The 27927-nt window shown below is 35.0% G+C and overlaps 2 protein-coding genes across 7 annotated transcripts in view; one reads left to right on the plus strand and one right to left on the minus strand.

Annotated features, from left to right (window-relative positions):
- LOC120235303 (lymphocyte antigen 75) overlaps nucleotides 1-10035 on the plus strand; it is a 144975-nt gene extending 134940 nt beyond the window's left edge. The window contains exons 36-39 of the mRNA XM_039237534.1: nucleotides 865-981; nucleotides 1617-1790; nucleotides 3403-3429; nucleotides 7633-10035. Coding sequence (XP_039093465.1) covers nucleotides 865-981; nucleotides 1617-1790; nucleotides 3403-3429; nucleotides 7633-7835 — 521 coding nt within the window. The 3' untranslated portion in view covers nucleotides 7836-10035. The remainder of the gene's footprint in view (nucleotides 1-864; nucleotides 982-1616; nucleotides 1791-3402; nucleotides 3430-7632) is intronic.
- Nucleotides 10036-10350: 315 nt separating this feature from the next.
- The window catches only part of MARCHF7 (membrane associated ring-CH-type finger 7), a 54490-nt gene continuing 36913 nt past the window's right edge, over nucleotides 10351-27927 (minus strand). The window contains exons 5-11 of one of the 6 annotated variants that reach the window (XR_005529373.1): nucleotides 26609-27716; nucleotides 23443-23612; nucleotides 18935-19044; nucleotides 15823-15936; nucleotides 14197-14245; nucleotides 13539-13719; nucleotides 10351-11644 (exon numbers count right to left, since the gene is read on the minus strand). Coding sequence is in view for 4 of the 6 variants with exons in the window: in XM_039237535.1 (XP_039093466.1) it covers nucleotides 13646-13719; nucleotides 14197-14245; nucleotides 15823-15936; nucleotides 18935-19044; nucleotides 23443-23612; nucleotides 26609-27716 (1625 nt within the window). In the remaining 2 variants the exon portion in view is untranslated. Of the gene's footprint in view, nucleotides 13720-14196; nucleotides 14246-15822; nucleotides 15937-18911; nucleotides 19045-23442; nucleotides 23613-26608; nucleotides 27717-27927 lie in introns of those variants that run through there. The other 5 variants (XR_005529374.1, XM_039237535.1, XM_039237536.1 and 2 more) reach the window with 5 other exon arrangements.

Below are 27927 nucleotides of genomic sequence, written 5' to 3' on the forward strand. Positions count from 1 at the left end.
GAAAGAAACTAACTCTACCAGTATTTTCTCTAAAGTATTATCCAGTTAAGCCAGTGACATGCTCTTTAATTTTCAAGAGAATCTTTGTCTAGGTAAGGAAACAGGGTTAATATCTCTTGGAAAAGTAAAGTTACTGATATTTATAGGATGCTAATATATATATGTAGCTTATAGATTTTAAGGATAACAAAAGCTAATGTATGGGAGATATAAAATACAGATAGCTGCTGCTCGTTACTCTTGAGTCACATGAAAGAATCCCAGGAAAAATCAACTATCCTGTGAGAACGAGGACCTCTTTTATCAATCATTTTCCTTAACCAGGACTTTTCTATTCTAAGGATCACAGAAGAAAATCTGGTAAGGTGTTAAGGCTTGGGCAGCAGGCTCACGAAGGCCAGTTAAATGAAGCAGGTCAGAGAGACTGTTGCTCAAACTTCACAATGTCTTACCACTGTTCTGGCAAGTTGGCTTCATACCTTTCAGTTCTCCTGGATATGGTCAGAGCTCCTCCTCCCTACACTAGAGAAGTAAGGACTGGAGAAACCATGGTTGCTCGAGGAAGAGGTGATGGGAAAAGTGAAAGTTGAGAGATGCAGAACATGTGTTCTATTGCTTAAGGCTCCATGTTTTGTTCCTTTGTCTGTAAATTACCCACTCTACACAAATGAGAATATAAAATTGTCACATCATTTTACTTTTCTCATATATTCTCAATATTGTCTCTACAAAATTGTGCATATTCTCAAGCTAAATTTTAAAAAGGTGTGAGCGTATCATAGTGCATAATTTTTATATAATTCCTGTGATCTGCATTGATTCTGGAAACATGTTAACATTATTTTTACCTAAAAATAATTTCAGGAGCAGACATGGTAAGCATACATAATGAAGAAGAAAATGCTTTTATACTGGAGACTTTGAAAAAGCAATGGAAAGGCCCAGATGATATCCTACTAGGCATGTTTTTTGACACAGATGGTAAGTAAGTGAGATTTACCTTGTAGGAGACCACTCTTTTTTCTTTCTAATGGTAATAAAACTGGTAATTTTGAGATTTTTCAGTTCTGTAGTTCAACTTGATGTTTCCTGTGGTCTCTGGGTATTCTGTTTTCAGTGTGCACCCATGACATATTCCACAGCTCTTTCCTGAGCAGCTGTGTTTCTTTTGTCTGGATTAAAATACGGTTCTAGGCTCAGCATTTTTGTATTATGGTAGGGTCATAAATGTGTCAACCATGGGATAATGCTAGATTGAACTATCAAGGTTATATTATGTAAGTGTAGTTACTGTCCCTGTAGGAAACAGAAAGTACATGCATAATTAATGAAACTACTAAGATTACTATTAATATTTTAATTTTCTTGGCTATTTACCCCATGAAAATGTTACTTTATTATTTTCAATAACGGAATCTTCCACAGAACCTTCTTGAGCCAATACCTTTCATTTACTTGTACACAAGATATATTCCTCCTAATTTAAATCCTACAATCTAAAGTTTTGAGCAGACATATTTTAGTTAATTTCCCATCTTTAATCTCAGACCCTTTTCTTTGGCTTTCTTTTTAACTCCATTTACCACTGTCATGACAAAAATATTCTTAACTGACAGATGCAAGTTTCAAGTGGTTTGATAAATCAAATATGACATTCGATAAATGGACAGACCAAGAAGATGGTGAGGATCTAGTTGACACCTGTGCCTTTTTGCACACCAAGACAGGTGAATGGAAAAAAGGAAATTGTGAAATTTCTTCTGTGGAAGGAACCCTTTGTAAAGCAGCTAGTAAGTATAACTGAAGACTTTTTTCCATTCCTAGAGAGGTGGGGAAAGTAGGACTGGTTTTAAAATAATTTTTGAGACAAGTATGCCTCAATAAGTTAGAGGGAATAAGAGAAACTTCAGAATATATTAGGATGGTATGCTCCCAAGTCTTTTGGAAGTCAGATGTAATTCTCTTACATTTTATTTTTTACTTAAAAAAACTTTTTTTAACGTTTTATTTATTTCTGAAAGAAAGAGAGGGAGGGAGGGAAACAGCATGAGCAGGAGAGGGTCAGAGAGCGGGAGATACAGAATCTGACGCAGGCTCCAGGCTCTGAGCTGGCTGTCAGCACAGAGCCCGACATAGGGCTCGAACCCACGAACTGTGATCATGACCTGAGCTGAAGTCAGACGCTGAACCGACTGAGCCACCCAGGCACCCCGTTCTCTTACATTTTAGAAGGACCAGATCATGTGAACCAGGCATACTTTTATTCCTTCTGCTTATTCTTAGAGCCTGCTAGAGGTCAGAAATTTCTTACACTGTTCAAAGGAATTATCATGACCTCCTTGCATGTTATGGGATTAAACAGAAATGGTGAAGAATACTCATGTCTGATTCTAGAGTTCTGTCTAATGTTTACAAAGAATTTGACCCTGTACAAGTACTAACAGTCCTTTGTTTAGGCCAAAAAGAAAAACTGCATTGTAGTTAATAATTTGTTCTGGACTAAAATGTAATTTTTCTTCTGACCCATCAGAATTCTTTTTCTGGCAACCCTGAGGTGTAAGCTCTGAACCTGGCCCCTGACCCTCCAACCACCACCCCTGGGCTCTGGCCGTACCCTCTTCCCCATCAGAATGCTTTCTAATGGACAAAATTATTGTGTCCCACAACAGTATTTTGAGGTTATTGTTAAGTGTCAAAGCTTATTCTCAGTTTTAGGAAAACTTTTCTCATTAAACACTTAAAATATCAAAATATGACTTTGGGGTACTTGAAACATGACAGCCATTTCTCCACTTTGCATTTTTAATTCCCCCTTCTACTTCAACTGTAAACCAAACTTATTTTTCCCTTCTTTACGTCTGGAATTATATATATCTATATATGTATTTTGCTTCAGCAGAATTCTTAACTGCAGTTTATAGTGACTGTATTAAATTTATTACAGTTTTATGGCAGTGGAATTCACCTTCCAATTTATTAGATATTAAATTTATTTTTCATGTACTAAGTATCAGAGCACATTTATATAAACCAAATTTTTAACTAAACTATAACTGAAACATCAGAAGTAGCAAATCCATACTAATGGGGTCACAGCTGTATAATTTTATTAGGTTTGCTTTTCTACAGAGCCTCTAACCAAAATTATTTTCCTCACCTCATCACTTTGAGTTTCCTTTTTCTTTTCCCACCAACCAAGCTAATATAGTTAGACCTCTAAATCATTAAATACAAAGAAACAAAAAACAACTTTGTTCAAAATGGAAAACACGATTGACCAAGCAATAGAAATACGGATATTAAGCTATTTAATTTTGTTTTTAACTAGTTTGAAAGTATTTAAAGACAAACTTAGAATAAAGCATACATGAATTTTAATTTTAATTTTCTTTTGTATTTTAGTCCCATACCAAAAGAAATATTTATCAGGTAAGTAATGGCCTTTTGTTAAGTCTTCTCACAAGTAAAAATACATTAAGAAAATGTTAAAATATTACTAAAGACCCCCTTAAAATTAATTTTATAATGTAAAGTGGACAAACTTTTATAAGAATCTAGAAAGGTCTCAACTTAGTAAGACTTGACATCCTAAATATGGTAACTGCAAATATATATACATTGTTTTAAGTACCAAATTGTACTTTCCCATTGAATTCCATTTTGTTTTTGTGAGAAATGAGTCTGCAATCTTGTTTAAAAAACCTTGACCTTATAATTATAGTTCATTAAGCATCTGTCTAAAGAGTTTACTAAATGCATTTTTAAAAGTTTGTTCATTTAGTTTGAGAGCCTCTGTGCATGAATGGGGGAGGGGAAGTGAGAGAGGAGAGAATTCCAAGCAGGTTCTGTGCTGTCAGTACAGAGCCAGATGTGGGTGGGACTCGACCTTAGGAACGGTGAGATCATAACCTGAGCCAAGGTCAAGAGTTGACTGAAACACCCAGGTACCCCTAATTGCATTTTTTTTTTTAAAGAACAGGTAATAACGTGAACATGTTCAGTAACATTAACATGGTTCAAAGAAGCAAAATTGTAGTAAGGCAAATGCTGAAAAGTCTGTCTCAAGTCCTGCCCCCATCTATTCTTTTATCCTTACTGGACACCCATTCAGTTTCTTCTTTAACCGTCTTCTGTTTCTTTTGCCAAGATCAGCAAATTCAGATAGAGGACTTATTTTACCCCTTTTATTCACTAATAGATTCTAGGTATCTCTATTGAACTTCTTTTACACAATGCATATACTCTTCCACTGTATGGATATAAACCAGCTCCAGACCCTAATTGGCTTGTTTCCAAACATTACAGTGCTGCAGTAAATGAATCTACTTTGCACAAATACATTATTTAAAGATTAGATTCCCTGAAATGCAAATGCTGGATTGAAAAATGGATGTAGAACTTTGATCAATAAGATTGTTTTAGAATTGTACCATTTTGCATTCCCAGAAACATGTCTGTTAAAAATATTTTCTTGCACACTGGTAGCATAATTTTTAATCTCTTTTGAGGTGTGAATAAGATGCACAAATCTTAAGTGTACAGTGATAGTTGCCTCTGGATGCACCTGGGTAACTACCTCTCAAACGAAGACACAGAACATTTGTTACACAGATTTCCCTCATGCCCATTCCCAATAAATGTATCCCCTACCACCATCTCTCCCAGAGTCACTATTTTGAGTTCTGTCACCACAGGTTAGAGTTGCTTGTTCTTGAACATAAGCACTGGCTTCTTTCACTCAGGTCATCCATGCTGTATATATATTGTACGGATTCTACTGTTGCATAGTACTTTGTAAATATATCAGTTTTTCCAATCTCCTGTTATGTAAAATTGGATCATTTCTAGTTTGGTACTAATGATAGAGCTGCCTATGAACATTCTCATTTGGACTTATGTATGTTCCAAAGAGTAGAACTGCAAGGTCAATAGGTAGCTAATATGTTTAGCTTTATTAGAAACCATCACCTAATTTTTCAGTTGTTGAACTGTTAACATGCCTACTGCACATCCATCTCATGGAGGGTCCATCTAATTTCAGCCATTCAGAGTTGTGTGTAGTCATTTTAATTTTCAGTTCCCTGATGAATAATGTTGAGCACTTTTACACACTCTTATTAGCCATTTCAGTGTTTTTGTGAAATGTCTATTCAAGTCTTGTGTCCTTATTTTTTTACTGGGTTGCCTTCTCAATTGGTAGTTTTTTCTTTTAAAAACTCTGGGTTGGTGGTGTCAGATGTAGATTTTCTGTCAGTTTGGGGCTTGCTGTAACTATGATGGAAGAGGAAAGGAGTGTTTGAGATTTCATGTGTATATTGGAGAACTAAGTTCTCACTCTTCAACAGGAAGAATAAATACCTTAAAATATCAAGTAAAGGGGCATCTGGCTGGCTCAGTTGGTGAACGTGTGGCTCTTGATCTCAGAGTACTGAGTTTAAGCACCACATTGGGTATACGAGTTAAAAATAAAATAAAGCAAAGTACCACTTCACATCCATTAGGTTGGCTACCAAATTATATATATAATTTATATACAATATGCATAACAAAAAAACTTAAAACAAGTATTGACAAGGACATAGAGAATGGAACAGTTGTGCACTCGAGGTGGGAATTTCAAATTTTAAAATGTTACAGAAACAGTAATGCTAACTTCTCAAAAAACTACAAATACCTACAATGCAGCAATCCCACTTTTGGGTATACACCCAAAAGAAATGAAAAAAGGTATTAAACAGACTTGTACACTCATGTTCATAGCATTATTCAAAATAGCCAAAAAGTGGAAGGTGCCAACCCAAGTGTCCATCAACAGATCAGTGGGTAAGTAGAACATGATATACATACACTATGGGACATTATTTAGCCTTAAAAAGGCAATTCTGGAACATTCTACAACATGCACAAACTTGAAGTTATTATTAGACTAAGTGATACAAGCTGGTCACAGAAGTACAAATACTACACGATTCCAGTGATCGAGGTACCTGGAGTAGTGAACCTACACAAGGTAGAATGTTGGTTGACAGGGAATAAAAGGAGGGAAATTGGGGCATTTTTGTTTAATATATAGTGTCTCGGGTTTGAAGATGAAGAATTCTGTGGAGGAGAAATAGTGGTGACACCCAGCACATCCGTGTGAATGTACTTAACGCTACAGAACTGTATACTTAAAAATGGTTAAGCTGGGTGGGGTCGTGCGTGAGCGCTTGCCCCCATGTCTGCGGTGTGTAAAAAAAAAAAAAAAAAAAAAAATGGTTAAGATGGTATTGTTATGTGTATTTAACATTAAAAAATTAAATCAAGAAAATCTGTGTTAAGTATGTTATTTATAATAAGTATGGAGGTAAAAAACAGAGGTTAACAGGAACCAGGAACTTTGAGGAATGGGAAATTCAAGGTGGCAGTGGAACAGAAGGAGCAAAGTATTTTCTGACATATATCTTTGCACCATGTATATTTGGGTTGGGGTGTGGTGGGGAAGGATATACACAGACTAAATAGGATATAAAAGGATACATAGAGATTTAAGGACAAAAGAGTAGATAGGTTTATGATGGTTCTCAAAATCCCATCAGGAATTGCTGAAAGAACTGGCAACAAAGTGGTCTTTGAATTCATTAAAAATATATTGTTATATTTCATAAGAATGTGGAACTACTATGTGCCTGGCTTTCTTGATGCATTTTCATCTAAAGGTCCAATACAAACAATACAACCCACACCTTAACAAACTGTGACTGCTACAAACTTTTAGGATCAGAAAACAGAATTTTCCTTTTTGTGGCCATTTTCCTCTTTTTTAAAAAATAATTTTTAATGTTTTATCTCTGAGAGAGAGACACACAGCTTGAGCAGGGGAGGGTCAGAGAAAGAGGGAGTCACAGAATCTGAAACAGGCTCCAGGTTCTGAGCTGGCTGTCAGCACAAAGCCAGATGTGGGGCTCGAACCCACAAACCATGAAATCATGACTTGAGCCGAAGTCGGCTGCCCAACCGACTGAGCCACCCAGTCACCCCATCCTACTCTTATCTCCTAAACGAGTTAATTTCCCTGGACTAACTTACAGAAAGATTATGAGGGTTTTCAATAGCCAAAGACTACAAGGTTGTACATAATTATTTTAGGAATACACACATACACAGGTACCTGAATAAACAGAAAAAGGGAGATAATTTACTGCCATTCTTTTTTCTCAGTGAAACAAATTTTAAATGCCAAAAGCCACATAAACCAATAAGCTTCATTAATGCAAACAAGTATCTAAAGACAACTAGTCTTGAAAAGAGCTGTAAATATGAAGTGTTAGATCAGGAAGTAAAATCCAAGAAGGCAAACAGAACCGTGGTATACCCTGAGTGTGGGTAATTTCCATTTTAAGATCCATTTTAAGATTTAAGAGTGGAGAATTGTAAAACTCAAAATCTTGAAGAGAATGGCAGTCATTCAAGCTAAAAAATATAAATCTGAATAAGTGTAAATTTTTTACTTTTCTCATCAGTGTGGGAAATTCTAATAGGCAAACATTTACATGATGAAACTATTTGTGACCCCCCCTACAGTTCTAGCAACTATGTGTCCTGATTTCCATATATATATATATATATATATTTTTTTTTTTGTCTTTTCAGATAACCACATTTTAATATCAGCTTTGGTGATTGCTAGCACAGTAATTTTGACAGTTTTGGGAGCAATCGTTTGGTTCCTGTACAAAAGAAATTTGGATTCTGGTTTCACCACAGTTTTTTCAACTGCACCCCAATCACCTTATAACGACGACTGTGTTTTGGTAGTTGCAGAAGAAAATGAATATGATGTTCAAATTGACTAAGATTTTGGAAATTTTGGAGTAAGACATCAAATACCTTAACAGGGATTCCTGTGCAGGATTTTAATGTAAAACTTAACAGTGAAAATTACAGTTTTTGTGGTATATTTCCTCATTCCAGTAACATTCATTATTCTCATGTAATTGTGACAAAACTGATCTTTAGGTTCATTATAAGAACAAAGTTTTTAAAAAGGAATGATCATAGATACAAACCACCCTAAATGTATCTTTCACTTAAAAAAGTTTAAATCCCCAAGTAGTAAAGCAGATAAAAATAAATACCTAGTCTACTGCTCTATCTTCCTTCCCATCTGGTTGAACCACCTTAGGTTATAATTGGGGAAAAAAAAATTCCACCTACCACTGTAGTTTTAGCAATCACCAGGTCTTAACCAATTTCTAGGTCTTGCTCTTTTTCTAATAAGTAAAATATGAGAAATTAAACATACTTTTAAAAAGATCCTATACATTACAATATGGCACATGCTATCTACTATGGCAGACAATTCCCCTAATATTTTTAACTTCCTTTTTGAGTTAGATGTGGATAGGTTTTTAGATTTTTACCACCCCATATTCTACATAATTTTAAATATTATGATAGCAAAAACTGCAGAAAAACACTACATACTACTGTAGTGGAGATACTCGAAGTTTTCAGTATGTGTTCTGTACATTTTAATACACAGGTGAGAAGAATCTTTCTGGGGGTAAAAAATGAAAATGAGCTGAATGGAGTGATTTTCCTTAGTATCCTTTACAGCTTAAAAGATATTAGAAAAGCTAAAAATACAGAGTTCACATAAAATTATATTTGCTGTATTTAGAAACCTGAGAGCTCAAAAGTGGTCTCTCCTCCTAATCCATGTCGCACCAATCATCTTATAGGAAATACTTTTCTTATGGGGAGATACACTCTCCAAGCTTGACCAATAGCAACAAAGTCCCAGCTTACATTACATGACCTATCTCCACTGGCACTATGAATAACATCCTTCATCGCAATTAATAGCACTATTGTTTAATGACCTAGGAAAAACTACAAAGTGCTGCCAGGGCTACACAGTGTGGCTGTGTGGTACTGAGAGAGCAGATGTTACACGAGCTGTATTACACAAAACAACTATGCTCTACAAGAGCTTTACATTTCTAAGATTTTGGATACTATTTTATTCCTGATAAATTATTAAGAGTGGTACTAATAGTGAATAACAGATTGGAATTCCTTACTACTTCTTCTATTCAAAGTCTATCAGTCCTTTAAGAACTAAGATCTTAACTCTTCCTTAAAACTTTCTCTAATAGTCACAGATTTCTACAATGTCTAATATGGTAGCCACAAACTACACATGGCTATTTAAGTTAGAATTAAATATAACTTAAAGTTCAGGTCCTCAATTCCACTAGCCACACTTCAAATGCTCAAAACATATGTAGTTAGTAACTACCATAACAGGCAATACAAATTATAGAACATTTGCATTTCCATTATTACAAAGTTTTACTGAACAGTGCTGCTCTAGAATCTCCCCTTACACATAACTCCCATACAACTAATTTTCTTCTGTTCATTTTGATAACTTCTACCCAATGCCAGCTCTTCTAAAATGGCTACTTTAAACTGATTTAACTTTCCATATTTGATTTCATTTTTCAAGTAAGTCCTTAGAGGTCCCTGGTTAGTGAAGTATTACATTTTAATTTTCTTCATACATCAGGACATCTGTAACTGGGCCTTTGCATCTATTCAGTGGTCAACAGCTAATTGGATCATTCAAGTCTGTATTTATATTTTTAATATTATCAGTAACATAAGCATGTTTGTTTATATTCAAAATGTGTAAGTTGCTTTCTTCAGAATCTTGGTTTCAGTTAATAAGGACAATATAAATTCTTACTGTTTGGCAGGCACGGAGAGAGAATAACATTAAATTGCATTTTCCTAGGAATTTGCATTCTCTGTAGTGAGTACTATATGGTCTCTCGATTTCTGTTTATACAGTTTTAAAAGTAACAGCCAATGAAAAGACTTTACTTAGTCCCTCTAAGTCACACAGGATATCAGAAACTTATACAATGCTGAAATATAAAATAGTAAGTGGTACTACGGAACTGAAAGAATACTATAAAGCTCACACCACTGTGTATCTTTGTCATTAAGCATTTAATATGACAATAAACTGCATACCAATGGAGTGTTTTCTACTATTTAAATTTTTAAATAAAAAGTTTTGTGGGTTAAGTAGAAGATACTTAACTTTTATGCTGAGTTCTAATAAAAGTGTAAATGTTTCAAACTCAAAGCACCTAGAAGGACCTATTAGAATAGTGAAAGTGGCATCCTTAAATTTTGTATTTTTCTTTAAATAAAGCAATGCAGAGATAATAGGAAAACGATGAGCAAATGTTTTAGAAACATATTTTTGTATGAATTGGGATTTCTTAAAAAAGCTTTAAGGTCTAAAGTCTACTTTGAGCACCACCAGTTCAAAAGGAAACATTTCAAACTATAAAGTAAATCAATCAGTATGCATTTTATTTCCAGCCAAGGTTTTACATTAAGACCAACAAACTAAGTGTAGGCAAACTGTTGATTCACATTTGAAAAATTACATGGTTTCTATTTAGGTTCTGAAAATGTAGTTAGTTATCATAACACAAGACTTTATTTATAATCTGAAACGACCTGAAGGTGTTTAAAAGTATATCCTAAGGGTATTGACAGAGGAAATATACAGTGTTACGAAAGTATACACAACTCCTGACCGTGGTGTAGATCTATTCATGGTGAATAGGTGATGTTCATCTGTTCTCCAAAAGTAGTGAAAAATATTAAGTCATTAAATAAATGCTCAGAATTACCAAGGAACAGTTAAAAACGACCAGGATCCAAACAGGTTATTTATATAATATTTATCTATAAAGAAGTGACAACACTAAAAAAAACACATTGAAAACCAGTGTTTTAAACTTTAAATGTGGGATTTAAAAATATTTTAACTTGAGATTGCAATAATTTTTTTTTCCAAATAGCATTTGATGGGCAATTCTGATATAATTTACAGCTGTAATACTCCTAAAGGACTATCACATACTATGGCCTATCAAATATAATCTGCACTTTGCAAATCGATACAAAAATTTATCCATCATTTATACATTTTATATTTATATACTTCTTAAAAATAAGATTTTATTGCTAAGTGAATTTAGGATTCATATTAAATTTGGGAACCTAATATATAATGCTTTCATAACTTCCCAATTATTTTTTTATAAACACTGGAAGCAAATGATGAAAATAAGACTGCAACTTAAGGCATTTTGAAAGGAAAAATAATTAGGTGCCATTTTATTTCAAAAGCATATTTTATCCCACTTTTTTCACTAGCAAGAAACTAAAAACATGAACTTTTTTTTTTCATAAATATGACTACAGTAATCAGAACACAAAAAAGGGTCATCAGCATTACTTAGATATTTAAAACAAGGATAACATTTCCCACTCACCTAAAAGAAAAATACTTTTGATGACCAGTTTATAAACATCAGATTCACTGGCCATGTTAAAAGGTCCAGGAGAATTTTAATTCAGCAATACTGGAGAATTATAGATATAGATATCAACATAGATATCTATATCTATATAGTCAATGTATTCAACAGGCATTCCCCACAAAATTAATTTATACGTAATTGCCAGTTTTAATAAACACTTGTTCACAGATCATCCATTTGTCTTATATGAAGTTAGGCAATATCAAATGTTCTGTTAGGCTCTCCATCTTCTTCGGAATCATCCTCTGAAGCTGTTGAAAGAAAACAGGATGATCAAGAATGATTTTAAGGGGGATGAGAATGGATGTGTAAATATGAAGCCAGAACAGCAATGACTTGTAAAATAAAAACCCCAATTTAGTATACTGTTTGGTCAAAATGATAAGTTATGACAGGGTTAGGGGTGGTTTGACTGTGGGTGATGCCCATCCATAATGCTCCCACCCCCCACATCTTTTTATGTTAGTTTTTATCAAAATGAGGATGTTTAAAAATGTGCTTCAAGAACATCTCTTCTAAAAAGCTTCTGAGATCAGCCTGTGGTTCATAGTAGCTAATGATATAGACACTAGAGAAAAAATGAACTTAAGGCAAGTGCTCTCACACACCTGAGTAGAATCTGGTTTATTACCGCTGCATGTTTGATGCATCCGATGAGAATGAAAAAAAATGTACACAGAATAGGTTATGGGTATTCTTGCAATTTTCATCAAAGCTATGTCTATACAATGCCAAGAAAAAGCTCTATTAAGTCCAAAAAGCTTTATATAGACACAGCCTAAGTTAAAACAACTGGATTTAGAAAAAACTTTTGTTGAGATTATTCCTATGCCTCTACATTGTCAGAAACATGTTTGCAACATTTCTGAGTTGCAATTTATTGAAGAGTCAGTGTATTAGCTCAGAAGTTTAAAATAAACACCCTAGACTGCCTATAGGAAGGACATAAGTATAAAACTATGGATTCTATAAACTGTTCTATGTGTTGAGGAAAATGGAATTCACTAAAAAAATACACAACCAGCATTTCCCCTATTACCAAGGGCAGAAAGGCTAAATGTATACTCTTCTTTTATTAATATTAGACCCAATATTTAAGAGCACTCAACAAACAGAATCAATAAAAACATACTATATGTATGGATGAAACTTAAGTTTTCATGTTTCAATTTCTCTTACAGAAATCTTAAATCCATTTTTAGTAAATGATAGCAAGCATATACTTGGTTCACAGATGATTAAATCCTATGGTTAAATTTTATGCTATATCATGGAGAAAAACTAAGAAATAAAAGTTTTTCAGGAAACTTCTCATGTTTTCTATTCAATTAACTCCACAGGAGAAGAAAATTCAGTGAGAGCCAACTTTTAGAATACATTAATATTCTGGTACTTAGTGAACTTGTAGCACCACGACAGCTTTCATTCTCAGCTGAATCTAGGTATATTTCACCTCCATCTTTCTCACATGTTGGGAGTAAACACTGCTACGTTTAGGAAACTACAAAATGAGAATGTTACCAAAAAAGCAATCTGGGGAAAATATTACTACCATCTGAAACAAATTACGACCATCACATCTGGCAAAGTATAAATTATAATTTGCTAAGAGAGATCTTTGTGTTAGATAACATAAGGGATGTAAAGAAGTGTGTATAAAAGAAAATAAAGATGTACACCAAATGAATTCCCACTTTATATACCAGACTCCTTTATATACCATGTTCACATACACTAAACTGTGAAAAGGCATCTGGTTATACCTCTATAGTACAGATTTAATGACAAAAACCCATGTCTTAGAATATTCAAGGAATTAAAACTCCACGTCTTAAAATATTCAAGTCCTTCTCAAACGTTACCTCAAAGGATGCTGAGGTTTCCCTAAAGGTAAAAAACACAAAACAGAAAACAAAAAAAACAAAAAACAAAACATGCACACTACAGGTAACACTCCAAGTGTTTTGAAAATGAGTACAGAAGATAACCAAGTAGTAGAGAATATATATTTTAAAACACTTCAAAGAGTGTAATGGAATCTGATCATGGAGAGCCAGTTGCTTTGGGTGAAAAAGTATTAACAGGTAGGGAAATCTTGAATTCCCAGGAACTAACTGTTTCAGAGCCACCAATATCTGTGCCCACCTGGTATGAAGCACCCTGGAGGTTGTAGGACTTTGAGGTTAAGCTGTGCAGATGCCTGTAAAGATTTGGGCATTAAGTGCCTTCACATAGGAGCCCAGGCAGAAGTCCTAATGCTGGAACGTGATCTTAAGAGATTGAAGCTGCTGGCGGAGCTGGCTGCCTATTAAAGGTCCATGAGGACCTGAACAAGGAGCAGAAAAAAAACTATGGCTTCTGTTACGGACTCAGAACTAGGAATCTTTCAACCCTATTTTCCTAGAACTATACACAAACCCAGGGAAAACTTTTAATGATATAACAAAACTGAGTAAGTAGAATTTCACTCACACACACATCTAACAGATTTAGAAGTGTGGTTTGACCAGTAGTTAGGTATAGTCTTTTCGATTAAAATTATTAAAATTAAGGTGATCAAAAATAAAAACTTTAAACACTAGTTATAATACATCCTTCTGTACCTTGAAATCAGTATTTTTTAAAAAAATATGCTTTAAAAAAACTCAGTTGCCCAACCCATCTTTCCCAAATCAATTATGGTATTATTAATCCTATAAATAAAGATCTAATTTGTAGAAAGAGTATACAGTAAGGTTTTGGTCTGTGGATTTAATTTACAAAAGTAAATTCAACAAGTCTGGGAAGGGGAAATTCCACCTACTTTCGAGATCTTCCATATGTGCCTGAAGAGTTCTTGCAAGGTTAATAAACTAGAAACAATGCAGAAAGAAATATAGTAGTTTAAATGTTGCAAATGGATCTAAAAAGAGAATCAGTATAGGAGATTCATTTCTACTTTAAAAAGTCAAACACCATTTTAAGCCTTTAAATAGGGGTCTTTTTACCCCATCAAAAATTACAAGCTTATAATATTTTTTTTACTGTTGTATATAATCACCATTATATAAATGGTCATGGAGAAATCATGAATCAGGTAGAAACTGAAAGCTGATACAATAAAATAGCTTTATCCAATGGCATTTCTGTCTTCTTGCATAAATACAACACTTCAAAAAATTATGGAGAAAAAAATTAAAACCATTACAATGTGGACACAAATAAATTCGCTGTTTGTGGTAAAAACAAACCCAGGAATAATATTTTTTTCCTGTCAAAATTTGATAGCTCCAGATGTATTACATTTAATACTTTAAAAAATTCATGAAAATGACTTCCACTTTAATAATTTGTACCTTTTACAAAGGCTTGAATTCAATAGATCTTATTATATGCTTTATATAAAATTTATTCATTTTGAAAAGATAAGTTACCTTTTAGGGAATCATCTCATGGCATCTACTATAAGATTTCTAAATAACTTAAAAGTCAAAAGATCTTTGCTCAAATTCTGAATGCTCTTGATAGTTCATTCTCTTTTCTCTCAAGGATAATAATCTGTCGAAAGGCTCATGGGAATACTCACATGAGGATTACAGAAAAATGTATTTCCAATTTAGAAACCATGTATGTATATTGGTTATTTGGTAATTTTCAAAATAAAAAAACAATACACCTCACAACAAACTTGGCTCTGTTTTTATCATCAAAGTGAATATTTAAAAATACTCTGAAGTATATGTTTATGAACACATTTCAAGATATCAAGTGTTCACAATGCTAGAGTTATGAGATGCAGGCCCTAGCCTCTGCCACACAAATTGGGTAAGGCAGAAGAGTATAAATTTCCTATGGTAAACTGATGTAAGTAGTATAGTATACTTGTAAGCACCTAAGAGATAGCTAGCTCAAGTAACATTAAAGTAGAAGTGTACAGAGTAAACACACAATAGTCCATATCACAAGTAGTTTCTAGTACTATGAATGCTTAAAAATTAGTACACTCGTAATCTTTCATAGGATAATAACAGATGAAATTGGAAGTTACTTTCCCATACTCTTTTGGTTTTTGGAGTTTAGTTTCAATATCAGGTTTCTAAGTTGTAATAATGACTTGTTTTTTTCCCTTCAAAATGAAAAGGAGCATTTTCCCTAGATATTTTCAATTCCATCCCTGTTTTTCACGGACAATATTCCAATTGATACCTTCAATAGCTAGAAAATTACTTCTCTAAAAACAGCTTTTTGAAAAAATTAGCCTGCTTGATATAGAAGGAAGACTGCAATTTCTATTAAATCTACAGTATCTTTACTTAATATTTTAAGACACATTTTAATATAAGAGCTCCCCAAACAAAACAAAATGTGAATGTATAAAAACAATCTGCTTTCCAAAGCAAACACTTGCTGTATCACACCCTCCCTTCTCCCCCACTCCAGTATTACTTACTCGGACACGTGTGCTTGGTTCATTTGTATTTCCCATCATATCAGAAAAGCTTTGTTCGCACAAGTGCAATAATACAACTAGGTAGAGACCAGAGCTGATAAACTCATACTCAGCCTTCAACAGGGAAGCAAACGAGAGAAAAAAAAAAAAATATGAAGAATGGAAAAATTAGTAGAATTGAGATTGATAGTTATAGCATACTGATAAACTAGAGGAAATGTATTTATATCCAGTTCCTAGAAAGAGATATAATGCCAATTATTAAAAAAAAAAAAAAAAAGCTGTCCTTCAGCTTCATAAAAGTTTACTAATTGCCATATAATGTACTCAAATAGGTGTGTGAATAACCTTTTTATTCTCATATAGTCTTCCTTTATGTAATGATTTATATAAAAGTGGGAAAAAGCATTTGATGATGGAATGAATGCTCTGGTTCTACATAAAGCTCAATACTGACTTCATTACACAGCTGGCTGTAACTATTTGCTTAAACATTGCCATTTCATCTATAGCAAAATCAATATATAATGTAACTAAAATCCTGTTCTGACAGTTTAAGTGTTTGGGTAATTTAATTAACGTAAAGTAACAACAGTAAATATAAAAATGAACTAAAAAAAGGTAGTAACTTCGTATCATTCACATAGAAATTTGCAGTGGGTAAAACTAGTTCTTTGGTTCAATACTGTTCTGTTGGTTTTGAAGCTAAGAAAACAAATCATGAATACAGTTATTAAAAACAATCTGTTCTGTAATTGTTACACAGTGAACTATGATAAATTGTATATTTTGATAACTGATCTGAAGTTAAGAAAGCTATGATCTTAGTACCAACTTCAGCAAGTAACTGGTTATAGCTTCTTCAGAATACTCAACAAATTTGAAATTGATTAGAAGTTTCTCTGGGGCACCTGGATGGCTCAGTAGGTTAAGCGTCCGACTTCGGCTCAGGTCATGATCTCATCGTTTGTGGGTGCGAGCTCTGTGTTGACAGCTAACTCAGAGCCTGGAGCCTCATTCAGATTCTGTGTCTCCCCCTCTCTCTGACCCTCCCCTGCTCACGCTATCTCTCTCTCTCTCTCTCTCTTTCAGAAATTAAAAGATAAACAAAAACAAAACAAGAAAACACTAAAAAAAATTTTAAAGTTTCTCTAAATGCTTCACTTCATTAACTTTGCTTATTTTTAACTTAAAAAAAAAATCATGTATCCAGAAGATTAAAATGTATTAAATTAATCATTTAAAATGAGGGTATTTGTCAGGCCATGAATCCATGATTCACAAAGAATAAAGATGTTAAAGCCAGAAAGCTTAATCAAGACTGTCATTTTTATAGTGACTCCACCTAATAATATTTCCCAACGGCTTAAATTATTTAAGAAGTGGGTCATTAAAATCCTTGAAGAACAATAAAAATATTCTTAGCTGTAGGGTAAAGCCAAAGGACCACCTTCAAGAGACTTAATGGAGCACCTAAAGAAAGAAAGGGGGGGAACCATTCTTTGAAACCTACTCTGATTTTGAGGGGGCGGGGGGGGAATTCTTTGCACCTTTCCATAGTCTTTCCCCCTGTTCTTTAAATCACCAATGTCTACCTATCTAGAGAGAGGCTCCTTAAAAATTTAAGATAATTCCGTATTGAAAGTGGTACTCCTTTTGGATAATTGGCTTCATTAAAGAATAAAAATAATAATTAGTATTAGAGCAGCATTTGTACTGTATCAATAGCCTATTTTTTTTTCATTCATTACATCAGTGACTCTTAACCTGGATCTAAGGATTAGCTTCAAGAGATCTGAGAGTCCTTTACATTATATACAGATTTTGTGTCTATGTATATTTTATAAGGAGTGTTCCTTGGTTTTAATCAGATTTTCAAAGGGTATCTATACTCCCACATTTAAAAAATGAAGGGTGTCCACAAAAGATCATATATTGATGGTTCCATTTATATGAAACATCCATATATATGAAATATCCAAAGAGACAGAACACAGATTGGTGGCTGCCAGGGGATGGGAAAAGGGGGCAATAGGGATCAACTACCTAATGGGTATAGGATTTTCTTTTGAAGAGATGAAAATGTCCTGGAACTAGAGAAGGTGATGGTTGTACAGCACTCAAGTATACTAGTACCAATAAACTGTTTACCTTAAAATGGTTATGTTACATAAACTTCACTTCTAATAAAAAAGAAGGGGAGAAAAGTGTCCATTGCCCCTTCATTTAAAAAGCAGTTTTCAAGCACTCATACATCCTGTCACCATCATCTCTCTTTTTATCACAAAAATGCTAATAAGCACACTTGAATAGTATGGCCCTAGAGTTATCCTAGTAATCTTTTTCAGCATCTAGCCCCCCACCTGAATTTTCTTTTAAAAAGGAAATAAAATACTGGGCTCTAAGCTTTAAGAAAAATTAGTGATCCAATCAATGGAGGAAAGGGGGAAGGAGTGATCAATACATACCAAAAAATCTGAGAAGTGAAAGGATAATATTTGAAATAAAATTTTAATATGATCAGAGAAATCCTGACATTATTTTTTATTTGTAGTGATACAAATACTAAAGGAAAGAGAAACAATGTGAACTTGGAATAAATGATTTCATGTAAGATAACTTGTTTACCATAAAGATGAAGAGGGAATGAGGACGTAGAGGGATACAGACATGAGGAAGAACAGGGGATCATACAGGCACATAAAAATACAGAACTGGGATGCAGATCTGGGGCTTGGTGTTTGGATTATTTTCCAGTACTCTGAGACATTCACAACTTAGTTCTGGGGAGAGAAGGTTGGCATGCCTACTTTGGGACCCATTTCCTATGCTTTTATTATTTTCAGGTTTATTTAGGAAGCATATGATGAATTTTACCAATTACACTTAAAATCTGCAATGTGGTTATATGCCTTATGCTTTAAAAAGTTAGGGGGAAAATCATGAAAAATGACAAAATCATATAATACCTAACATGGTAATAAAATTATATTAAAAAACATTACTATTATTATTTTAATGCAGGTTTTCTGACCATGATTTAATCTTTTCTTCAAGAGTTGTCCTTTAAGCATAGAACAGACACTTACCAAATTAGGCAAAATATACTAACTTGTTCATTTGCATGAGCTCTATGTAGTTCATGAATATCAAAATCCTCCAGGTTAAGCTGCAACTTCTCTTTACAGAGTTCACAGGTGGTTACAGCCTCTAATGAAGAACCTGGTAAAATTAAAGGAAAACTTAGTTTGCTATGTCTCCACAAAATAATTATTCCTTGTAAAGTTTTAAGCTTAGAATATAGAGAATCAAAGGGAGAAAGGAAGGAAGACTGCATTATTGCTACAAACCAGTAAGATCTCTTAAAATAACAACTGGTTAACAACCTGATGTGCGTGTTAGTTCCTAATCTATGGTTTTTAGGCTTATGTCCATTATTTAGGTGTCTGTTTTTTTCCATACAACCCCATCCTTGATGGGGGGAAGCTGACAATGGAACGTCATCTGTACTTCCTACTTCTGCCCTAGGTACCTTGGCAAGATGTCATGAAAACAACGTTAAATAATGTAGTATCTCAACTAGTTACCTATATCCAGGCCAATATCTCTGATACGAAAATATATACCTAAGACCTTTTGTCCTCTAAGAAATGGGCATTCCTTATAAGCTAGGAGGGAACAAAAGGAATCCACCTTTGTCTAGATAAAAACAGCTCCTTTCATGGGATGCCTGGGTGGCTCGGTCGGTTAAGTGTCCGACTTCCACTCAGGTCATGATCTCACGGTTCGTGGGTTCGAGCCCCGCATTGGGCTCTGTGCTGATGGCTAGCTCAGAGTCTGGAGCCTGTTTCAGATTCTGTATCTCCCCTTCTCTCTGACCTTCCCCTGCTCACTCTGTCTCTCTCTCTCAGAAATAAATAAAAAATTAAACAAAACAAAACAAAACAAACCCAGCTCCTTTCAGCCATAAAAGGAATGAAGTCTTAATACATGCTATAACATGGATGAAAGTAAATAAATTATCAAGGATTAGCGAGAGAGGGAGGTGGGAACTGCTGCTTAATGGATAAAGAGTTTTTGGGGGCGCCTGGGTGGCTCAGTTGGTTAAGCGTCCGACTTCAGCTCAGGTCATGGTCACACGGTTCGTGAGTTTGAGCCCCACATTGGGCTCTGTGCTGACAGCTAGCTCAGAGCCTGGAGTCTGCTTCAGATTCTGTATCTCCCTCTCTCTCTGACCCTCCCCTGCTCACGCTGTGTTCCCTCGGAAATAAATAAAAAACATTAAAAAAAAGTTTTTGTTTTGGGCTGCTGATAAAATTTTGGAAGTAGATAGTGGTGATGGTCACTCAACATTCTGAATGTACTCAATGCCACTGAATTGTACACAAAATGATGGTCAAAAGGGAAATTTTTACTTGATATATATTTTATCACAATTAAAAGGAAAAAAGTTCTTTCTGTCCAATATGCAGTTACTAGTTACTCCTAAGCTTCTGGCTCTAATTAAATAGGTGGTAGTATTCCAATTAAACATATAGCCAATTTCCCCCACACTTATTTTTAGAGCCTTAAACTAAATACATATATATATATATATATATATATATATGTGTATGTATATATCCTAAAAGTTAGAGAAGTCATGTGGTTAACAGGGTAGAGGCTTAGGTTCAATTCAGTTAACACCTGTTAACTGTTATGTGCCAAGATTTAGAAGGAAAAAAGCAGTAACCTCTGTCTTCAAGGAGCTCTTGAAGCCCTTAAACAGTAAAATCTGGCATAAAGTCCAAGACAGCAGTAATTTATATACATTTTCTTTTGAAAATAGTTCAACAGAAAGTGAGTGCTATTCTGAGATAGTTATGTTCTCTATGTTGTCTCGAAACGTCCTATAGTCAAATTACATTACGACAGTCACTATTATTTCAAGTATATGAATAAAACCAAGTCATTGTTCTTGCTGTTTTAGGAGTCTAACATACAAAGAGATACTGAAATTAAAATGCATCTGGAATATTTTAATTAAAGACAATTAATATTGTACCATTAAACTAAATTCAGGATAAGTCCATATTATGATCTGATGGGAGTACAAAGAATGTGAAAGATATTTATCAGACATTTCTTTTTAATTTTTTAATGTTTATTTTTGTGACAGAGAAAGTGCAAGCAGGGGAGGGACAGAGAAAGAGGGACACAGAATCTGAAACAGGCTCCAGAGGCTCTGAGCTGTCAGCACAGAGCCCAAAGCAGGGCTCAGGCTCAACGAATGGTGAGATCCTGATCTGAGCTGAAGCTGGACACTTAACCAACTGAGCTACCCAGGTGTCGCACATTTATTAGACATTTCTTAGAACTGTTCTCTGATTCAGAAGCAGGAAAAGTGTGATTATATAATGTGGACCTTTGAGATCACTGAGTACAATTTCTTTAACATCTTAGTGCTTCATGTTTCTCTTCTAGGAACTAAGTGGCTTCTAGAACAACATTCAACAGTTCATATACAGCTGAGGAAAGTACATGTACCCCTACATGTTTAATCTAGGGCTCATTCCATTAAGACCCCACCTCTTCACTAGGCCGACTGTCCTGACTGCATTCGCTTCAACCTGTACTAGACTTGCTTTATTCATTTTTGCACATCCTGAGAGTTTTAACAGTCCATACATGGCAGCTGCTTAATAAATATTTAAACCAATCTCTTCCAGAATGAATGTTCTACTAGATGGGGTCTTTATGTAAGTATGAGAAAGCCTTTGTGAAAGGTACAGTTCTTGAGGCCTTTATATTCATCTGACCATATCTTAGAAAGCTTATTAATAACTTGATAAAACCCATCTGAGTATTTACCACATGCCCAGTACTGTCAGAAACTGATTATAAACATCATCTCATTTGATCTTTACCACAACCTTTTGTGGTTATGTATTACTCAGTTTTACACAATGAAAATGAGGCCCAATCCCAGACCTACTTAAGAATGTCCAAAAGTAGAGCTAAGGCATCAATGTTTTCTAAAACTCTAATGGGTAATTTTGATCAGCAGCCAAGCTTGAGAACCAATGTTAAAAAAACTTACTCAAGATCCTCCAGTTAAGTGTTATAGCCATTATTCCAATCTAGGCCTAACAATGTTCTTAACACATTGTATCAACTGTTTTCTTGCCTACACAATACTAAATGTCTAACTGCAAAGGTATTAGAGGGTGAGTCAACTTGTTTTTCATTTTGGTAATGGCTGTTATTTCTGGGCTCTTACTAAGTGTCAAGAACAAATGCTACCAAGCTGAACATTCATTTAATCTTGATAATGCCTCAGGGCATTATAAAGCCAAGAAGCTGTCGTAACACTGTACAGCTAAGAGGCTGCAACAGGTGAGATGGGTCTGTTCCACAGCACTGGGATCAGGCTACTTTAAAAGAAACACTGCCTCCCTAACCCAAAGAGGCCTTTGCTATCTAGCTACACACAAATTTTCCCAGGTACCTCATAATCATCAGCTTGAATAGGTTACCCAAGTCTTCCTCAAAAGATGATTAAAATTAGCACTGATGCTATTATGCCTCACAAATTATTTTCCTGTGTCACCCAACTACTATCAGACCATCAATCTTACACAATAGCATACACTGGGGCGCCTGAGTACTTAAGTCAGTCAAACATCTGGTTCTTCACATCAGCTCATGATCTCATGCTTCGAGATAGGGCCCTAGGTTGGGGCTCTGTGCTGATGGGGTGGAACCTGCTTGGGATTCTGCGTCTTTCTCCCTCCTTCTCTGCCCTTCTCCTGCTTGCTCTTTCTATCAAATAAATAAACATTAAATAAATTTTTAAAAATTCTGTACATTTACTAATCTAATTTCCCACCCTTCTCACTTTATGAGTCATTTTTACTTTGTCCTCTGTCTCTCATGGTCTAACAATTAAATGTCTCTCAACTTTAAAATTAAATTTTGCTCTCTCAAAATAAACAAACATTTAAAAAGAGTGGGGTGCCTAGGTGGCTTAGTCAGTTAGGCATCTGACTCCTGATTTTGGCTCAGGCCATGATTTCACAGTTTTGAGTTTGAGCTCTGCCTCAGGCTCTACACTGACAACCCAGAGCCTGGAACCTGTTTCTGATTCTCTGTTTCCCTCTCCCTCTGCCCCTCTCCAGCTTGCACTCTCTCTTTCTCAAAAATAAATATTTTGTTTATTTATTTGTTTATTTTTACTTTTGAGAGAGAGAGAGAGACTGTGTGTGAGCAGGGCAGGGGCAGAGAGAGGGAGACACGGAATCTGAAGCAGGCTCCAGGCTCTGAGTTGTCAGCACTGAACCTGACGCAGAGCTTGAACTCACCAACTGTGAAATCATGACATGAGCCAAAGTCAGACGCTTAACTGACTGAGCCACCCAGGCACCCCAAAACAAATATTTTTTTTTAAAAAACAGTACAAGTTAAACTTTGAAGCAAGATTAATGAAGTTCTTTAATGCTTTTGCTTCAAAAAATAATTATACTTTTGAGTAATAAATTTGACAATCAGTAAATTATAATCAGATTTGTTAACTAAAATGTGTATGTACATGGATCTCTTGGAATGACTGCAAAAACAAAAACACAAAAAGGCAAATCTTACCAGAGTTAATTTTGGCCCGTAACCACTTTTTCATACAATCTTGGTGAACATACTGCAAACTTCCCGTGCACTTGCATGGCTCTATCAGCAAGTTAGATGATGATGCAGCTGCCATCTGACAAATTCTACATAAGTCACCTTCTTCTTCTTCAGAATCCTCTAAAAGGAGGCTAGAAAGAAGGGACATTTTGTAAATACACTATTAAAACTTATTCTGGTTGGTCATTTCCAATCATACATAATCTCAAACAATATTTTGTTATTTCTATTCATGTTCTGAATAGAAATAAGTTAACAGCCATAAAAAACTGCAACCACCATAAAAAACCAATTCAATGAGAATGAAAATTACAATAAACGTTTTAAAGGTAAATGAAACAGGATATCCTCTTACCTTCAAATGCTTTGTCTTTGACAGCACACTTATTTCATATCATACCTTATTTTCACAATCACTTTACAAATATCTCTAAGAAATTTTAATTTCTACAGTATCACAGACTACTTCAGTTCCAACATTATAAAGGTAATGTACTTACACACTTAGCACTTTCCTCCCCTACCTCCAAAAAACTTTTAGGACAACTTTCATAAATTAAACACTGACTTGTGTTTTTTCACTTACATGCTATCAGGACCACACAGGGTTAAACTGATAAACTTTTTGTGCTAAATTCATTTCCCCCACCCCTAGCAATGTTATTTGATCATCCTCATTTCTACAGGGTATGCATTTAAAGTGAAGCAGTTTCCATTAACCTACATCCTCTACTTAATAGGGCCAAATGCATTGCTTAATTTAAATCCAGAATGATAGCCATATATATATTTTACAAATAATTAATGACTATGCACACACACACACACACACACACACACACACACACACACACACACATTTGTTAAAGTCCTTATTGCCTTAGTCCATCGCTGGCAAAAAGAGGTACTCAGTAAATTACAACTGAATGCTCAACGGTTACTGAAATATAACCCGGATCATACAAGTTTCTAATGAACTTAGCAAAAAGATGTGTGGAAAGAGGATTAGATGTACAACTGTTAGGTGACTATCATGCTCTGTTTAAGCCAGAGAAAAAATCTCAAGCATAAATATTTATATTTTACCTTCAGATTTAACTTCCTCTAGCTTATAGTTACAATTATTTTTACCTAAGAGTTTCAATTTCTTAGACTCTTTATTTACTTGTGGAGTCTCTTGAAATCTTCATGTATTAGCAAAAAATATATAATAAAGGAACACCCACAAACTATCTCTATGACAAAATAACCAACAACTACCGCTTTATAATCTAACCAGACAGGGTGCTGGCTGGCTTCATTTGTTTCTCTCTGGACATTACTAAGCTAATGCTTTGCCCTCTGTTTAACCACTGCCCTCAAATTAACCTAACTTTGAACACAGGAAATATAACAGTACTGCATTCATCAGCAGACAGCCTATACCCAGAGGGAGTTAGTATGACATTAAACCTAACACTACCAGGGCATCTTTTTCCAAGAAAGGAAAAATAGCAAACTTCATATGCAGAAAATAGAATAATCCCATGGTATAATTTGTCCTACGTAAGGGGAAAAAAGGAATGCCTCATGTCCAATATCCCAGACTCGATCTCGAGAGTTAGATTTGAATGTATTTCTTCTTAAAAAAGTAAAAAAATCTAGGGGCGCCTGGATGGCTCAGCTGATTGAGTGTCCAACTTCAACTAAGGTCATGATCTCATGGTTTGTGGGTTTGAGCCCCGCATCAGGCTCTGTGCTGATGGCTAGCTCAGAGCCTGAAGGCTGTTTCGGATTCTGTGTCTCCCTCTCTCTGACCCTCCCTTCCTCATGCTCTCTATCTCCCTCTCAGAAACAAACTTTTAAAAATAAAAAAAATTAAAAATCTAAAACATTGGTAAACTATGCTTCCCAACAATCCCATTAAGTTAGGCCTTTATAAAAAAGAAAAAGCAAAAACCTAAAACACCCCACAGCCTTAGCTTTACCTAAGTCTTTTCTTCTTATAAGTACATTTTACATGAACTATTCTAACCCATTTTATAATAAAAATTATTTTAACAGATGGAAAAACTAAGTACACTAAAATGACAAATAATCAAGTTGAGACTGAAATCTCTGATCTTTTGTCTTTTCATTCTTACCAGAGATTTTAAACAATCTTCAACTGTACAAAGATTACATCTGCAAAAAAAAGAGTCTAAGTCCTGAATTTAAACTATTTCTGTCAAATATTCACAATATATAAAGAATATTCTGTGTACACATGGACTTCAAAAAGAAAATAATTTGTGCAAATGATTTTACCTCATTCCAAAAGAGTCTGAGATGAGAAATACAAATAAATGGTAAATAAATCTTACTAAAGGCTAAAACAGATGGTTTTGATAATACATAAAACCAAGAGGCCCCTTTACCAATCCCATTTAGTAATGGTCTACCAAGGAAAAGGGCAAGACATTAAGATTTTTTGCCTTTTTATGCAAAAAGCTGTATTGAAAACTGATTAAAAATAATCTTTATAGACTATTTCTTGATACAATCTATACCCTCAGTGCCTACCTTCATTATTAATCCTCATCCATTTTCTAACATCTTTGTGGGTATAAATTTTAACATAAGACATTTCAGGTATCAATGTTATGAGAAGCCATTTTAGAAATAAGGATTTCTGGGGCACCTGGGTGGCTCAGTTGGTTGAGCATCTGACTTCAGCTCATGTCATGATCTCACAGTTCATGACTCTGAATCCTACATCAGGCTCAGTGCAGAACCTGCTTCAGATTCTGTCCTCCCGCCCCTTCCCCACTCGTGTGCTTTCTCTCTCAAAAATAGACATTAAATAAATAAATAAAATAAAGATTTCCTGGGGCGCCTGGGTGGCTTAGTCGGTTAAGCATCCGACTTTCGCTTAGGTCATGATCTCGCGGTTCGTGGGTTCGAGCCCCGCGTCGGGCTCTGTGCTGACTGCCAGCTCAGAGCCTGGAGCCTGTTTCAGTCTGTGACTCCCTCTCTCTCTGACCCTCCCCTGCTCACGCTGTCTCTCTCTCCTAGAAATAAATAAAAAAAACATTAAAAAAAAAAAGTAAAGATTTCCTCCTCTAAACTGCTCTTGCTTTATAGACTTATGACAGGTATTCAAATTTACCTCTCTTTTATTTTCTGCAGTCTTTCTGGGTCTCTTGAAGGTGCACTTTTAGTTTTATCACTTTTCCCATCAGATGAACTCCAGCCTGAAGGAATAATATCTACAGTGATCATGACATTGTCGGTCAAATTATTTCCAAGTGCTGGGGGGACTGCGAATCGAAATAAGGAACCAGGAAGGATCCCTGTTATTCCTGTATTTCTTCCACTGTGAGCTGAATCAGACGTGGAGCCTCCTGTAGCAGAACTACTCGATGCTGCAGATGCTTGTGATCTGGTGGCAGTAGCCCCAAGAGGATCATTTTGTGCTTCAAGGTGAACCACTTCACTTGATTCTCTTCTAAAAATATGATGAGATCTAGATGGTATATCAGAGGTAGGTATCCTTGAAGATTCATCTCGTCCCTCGCGTCTCCTTCGAGAGAACAAAGGTGTGCATCTATTTCTAAGTGAGGACGATAACCACGGTCCTGTATTTCTACCTTCGGATTCTTGGTTAAAATTTTCTGAATCAGGCTCAGAGCTATGATTTTGGTTAAGAGATGACAAACCCCATCTTCGCCTAAGAAATCGAAATCCCTGAGAGGCTTCAGATGCCCTATTATCAGGAACATCAGAAGTTGACACTGCATTGCTACGAGACTGTGAAGCTGTCAAGATTCTTGGAGAAACATAAGAATTTTCAGAACTCAATGATCTTGCATTCAAGGAATCCTGACTAGACCTTCGGGGGAAAAAGGTAGATGACATACTAGAAGCTATACGTGACAGCAATCTTCTGGTTGAACGTCTACCTTCGTTGTCAGAAGATTCTTGAAATGATCTTTGAGATGAACCAACCCTATCTGAACTGCTTATGGTTGAGGTTTCATCTCTATTTGAAATATAAGAAAATCCAGGCTGTGTACTGCGTTGGGGAGATTCCAATTCTCTTGGAGAAAAATTTGATCTTAGAGAATTTCTACCAGAGTCCCTAGAACATGGTACAGTCTGATGTTCAGAAGGCGTTTGGTGGTTTGTAGATGATGTATTCAACTGTAAAGTGCTCACTGAGTTATCTTTTGGTCTTGCTCCCTGTGAATATGAAGAAGGAACTCTGTCTTGAACATCTATTTTTTAAAGAAAAGAAAGATAACCAATTACATGAAATAATGAGTATTATTAAATTTGTATTTATTAATCATTGCAAAATGAAACACTGGATTCCAACTGACACTGCTATATTATGAATACACAGCATAACTATTAAAACACATAAACGTATTTCTCTTTTTATACTGCTAAGTTAACACTGCAAACTGAAAAGAAAGAAATGTATCA

Source organism: Hyaena hyaena, unplaced genomic scaffold (assembly GCF_003009895.1).
Source record: "Hyaena hyaena isolate Hyena2069 unplaced genomic scaffold, ASM300989v1 scaffold_126, whole genome shotgun sequence".
In the NCBI taxonomy this organism is placed as follows: Eukaryota; Metazoa; Chordata; class Mammalia; order Carnivora; family Hyaenidae; genus Hyaena; species Hyaena hyaena.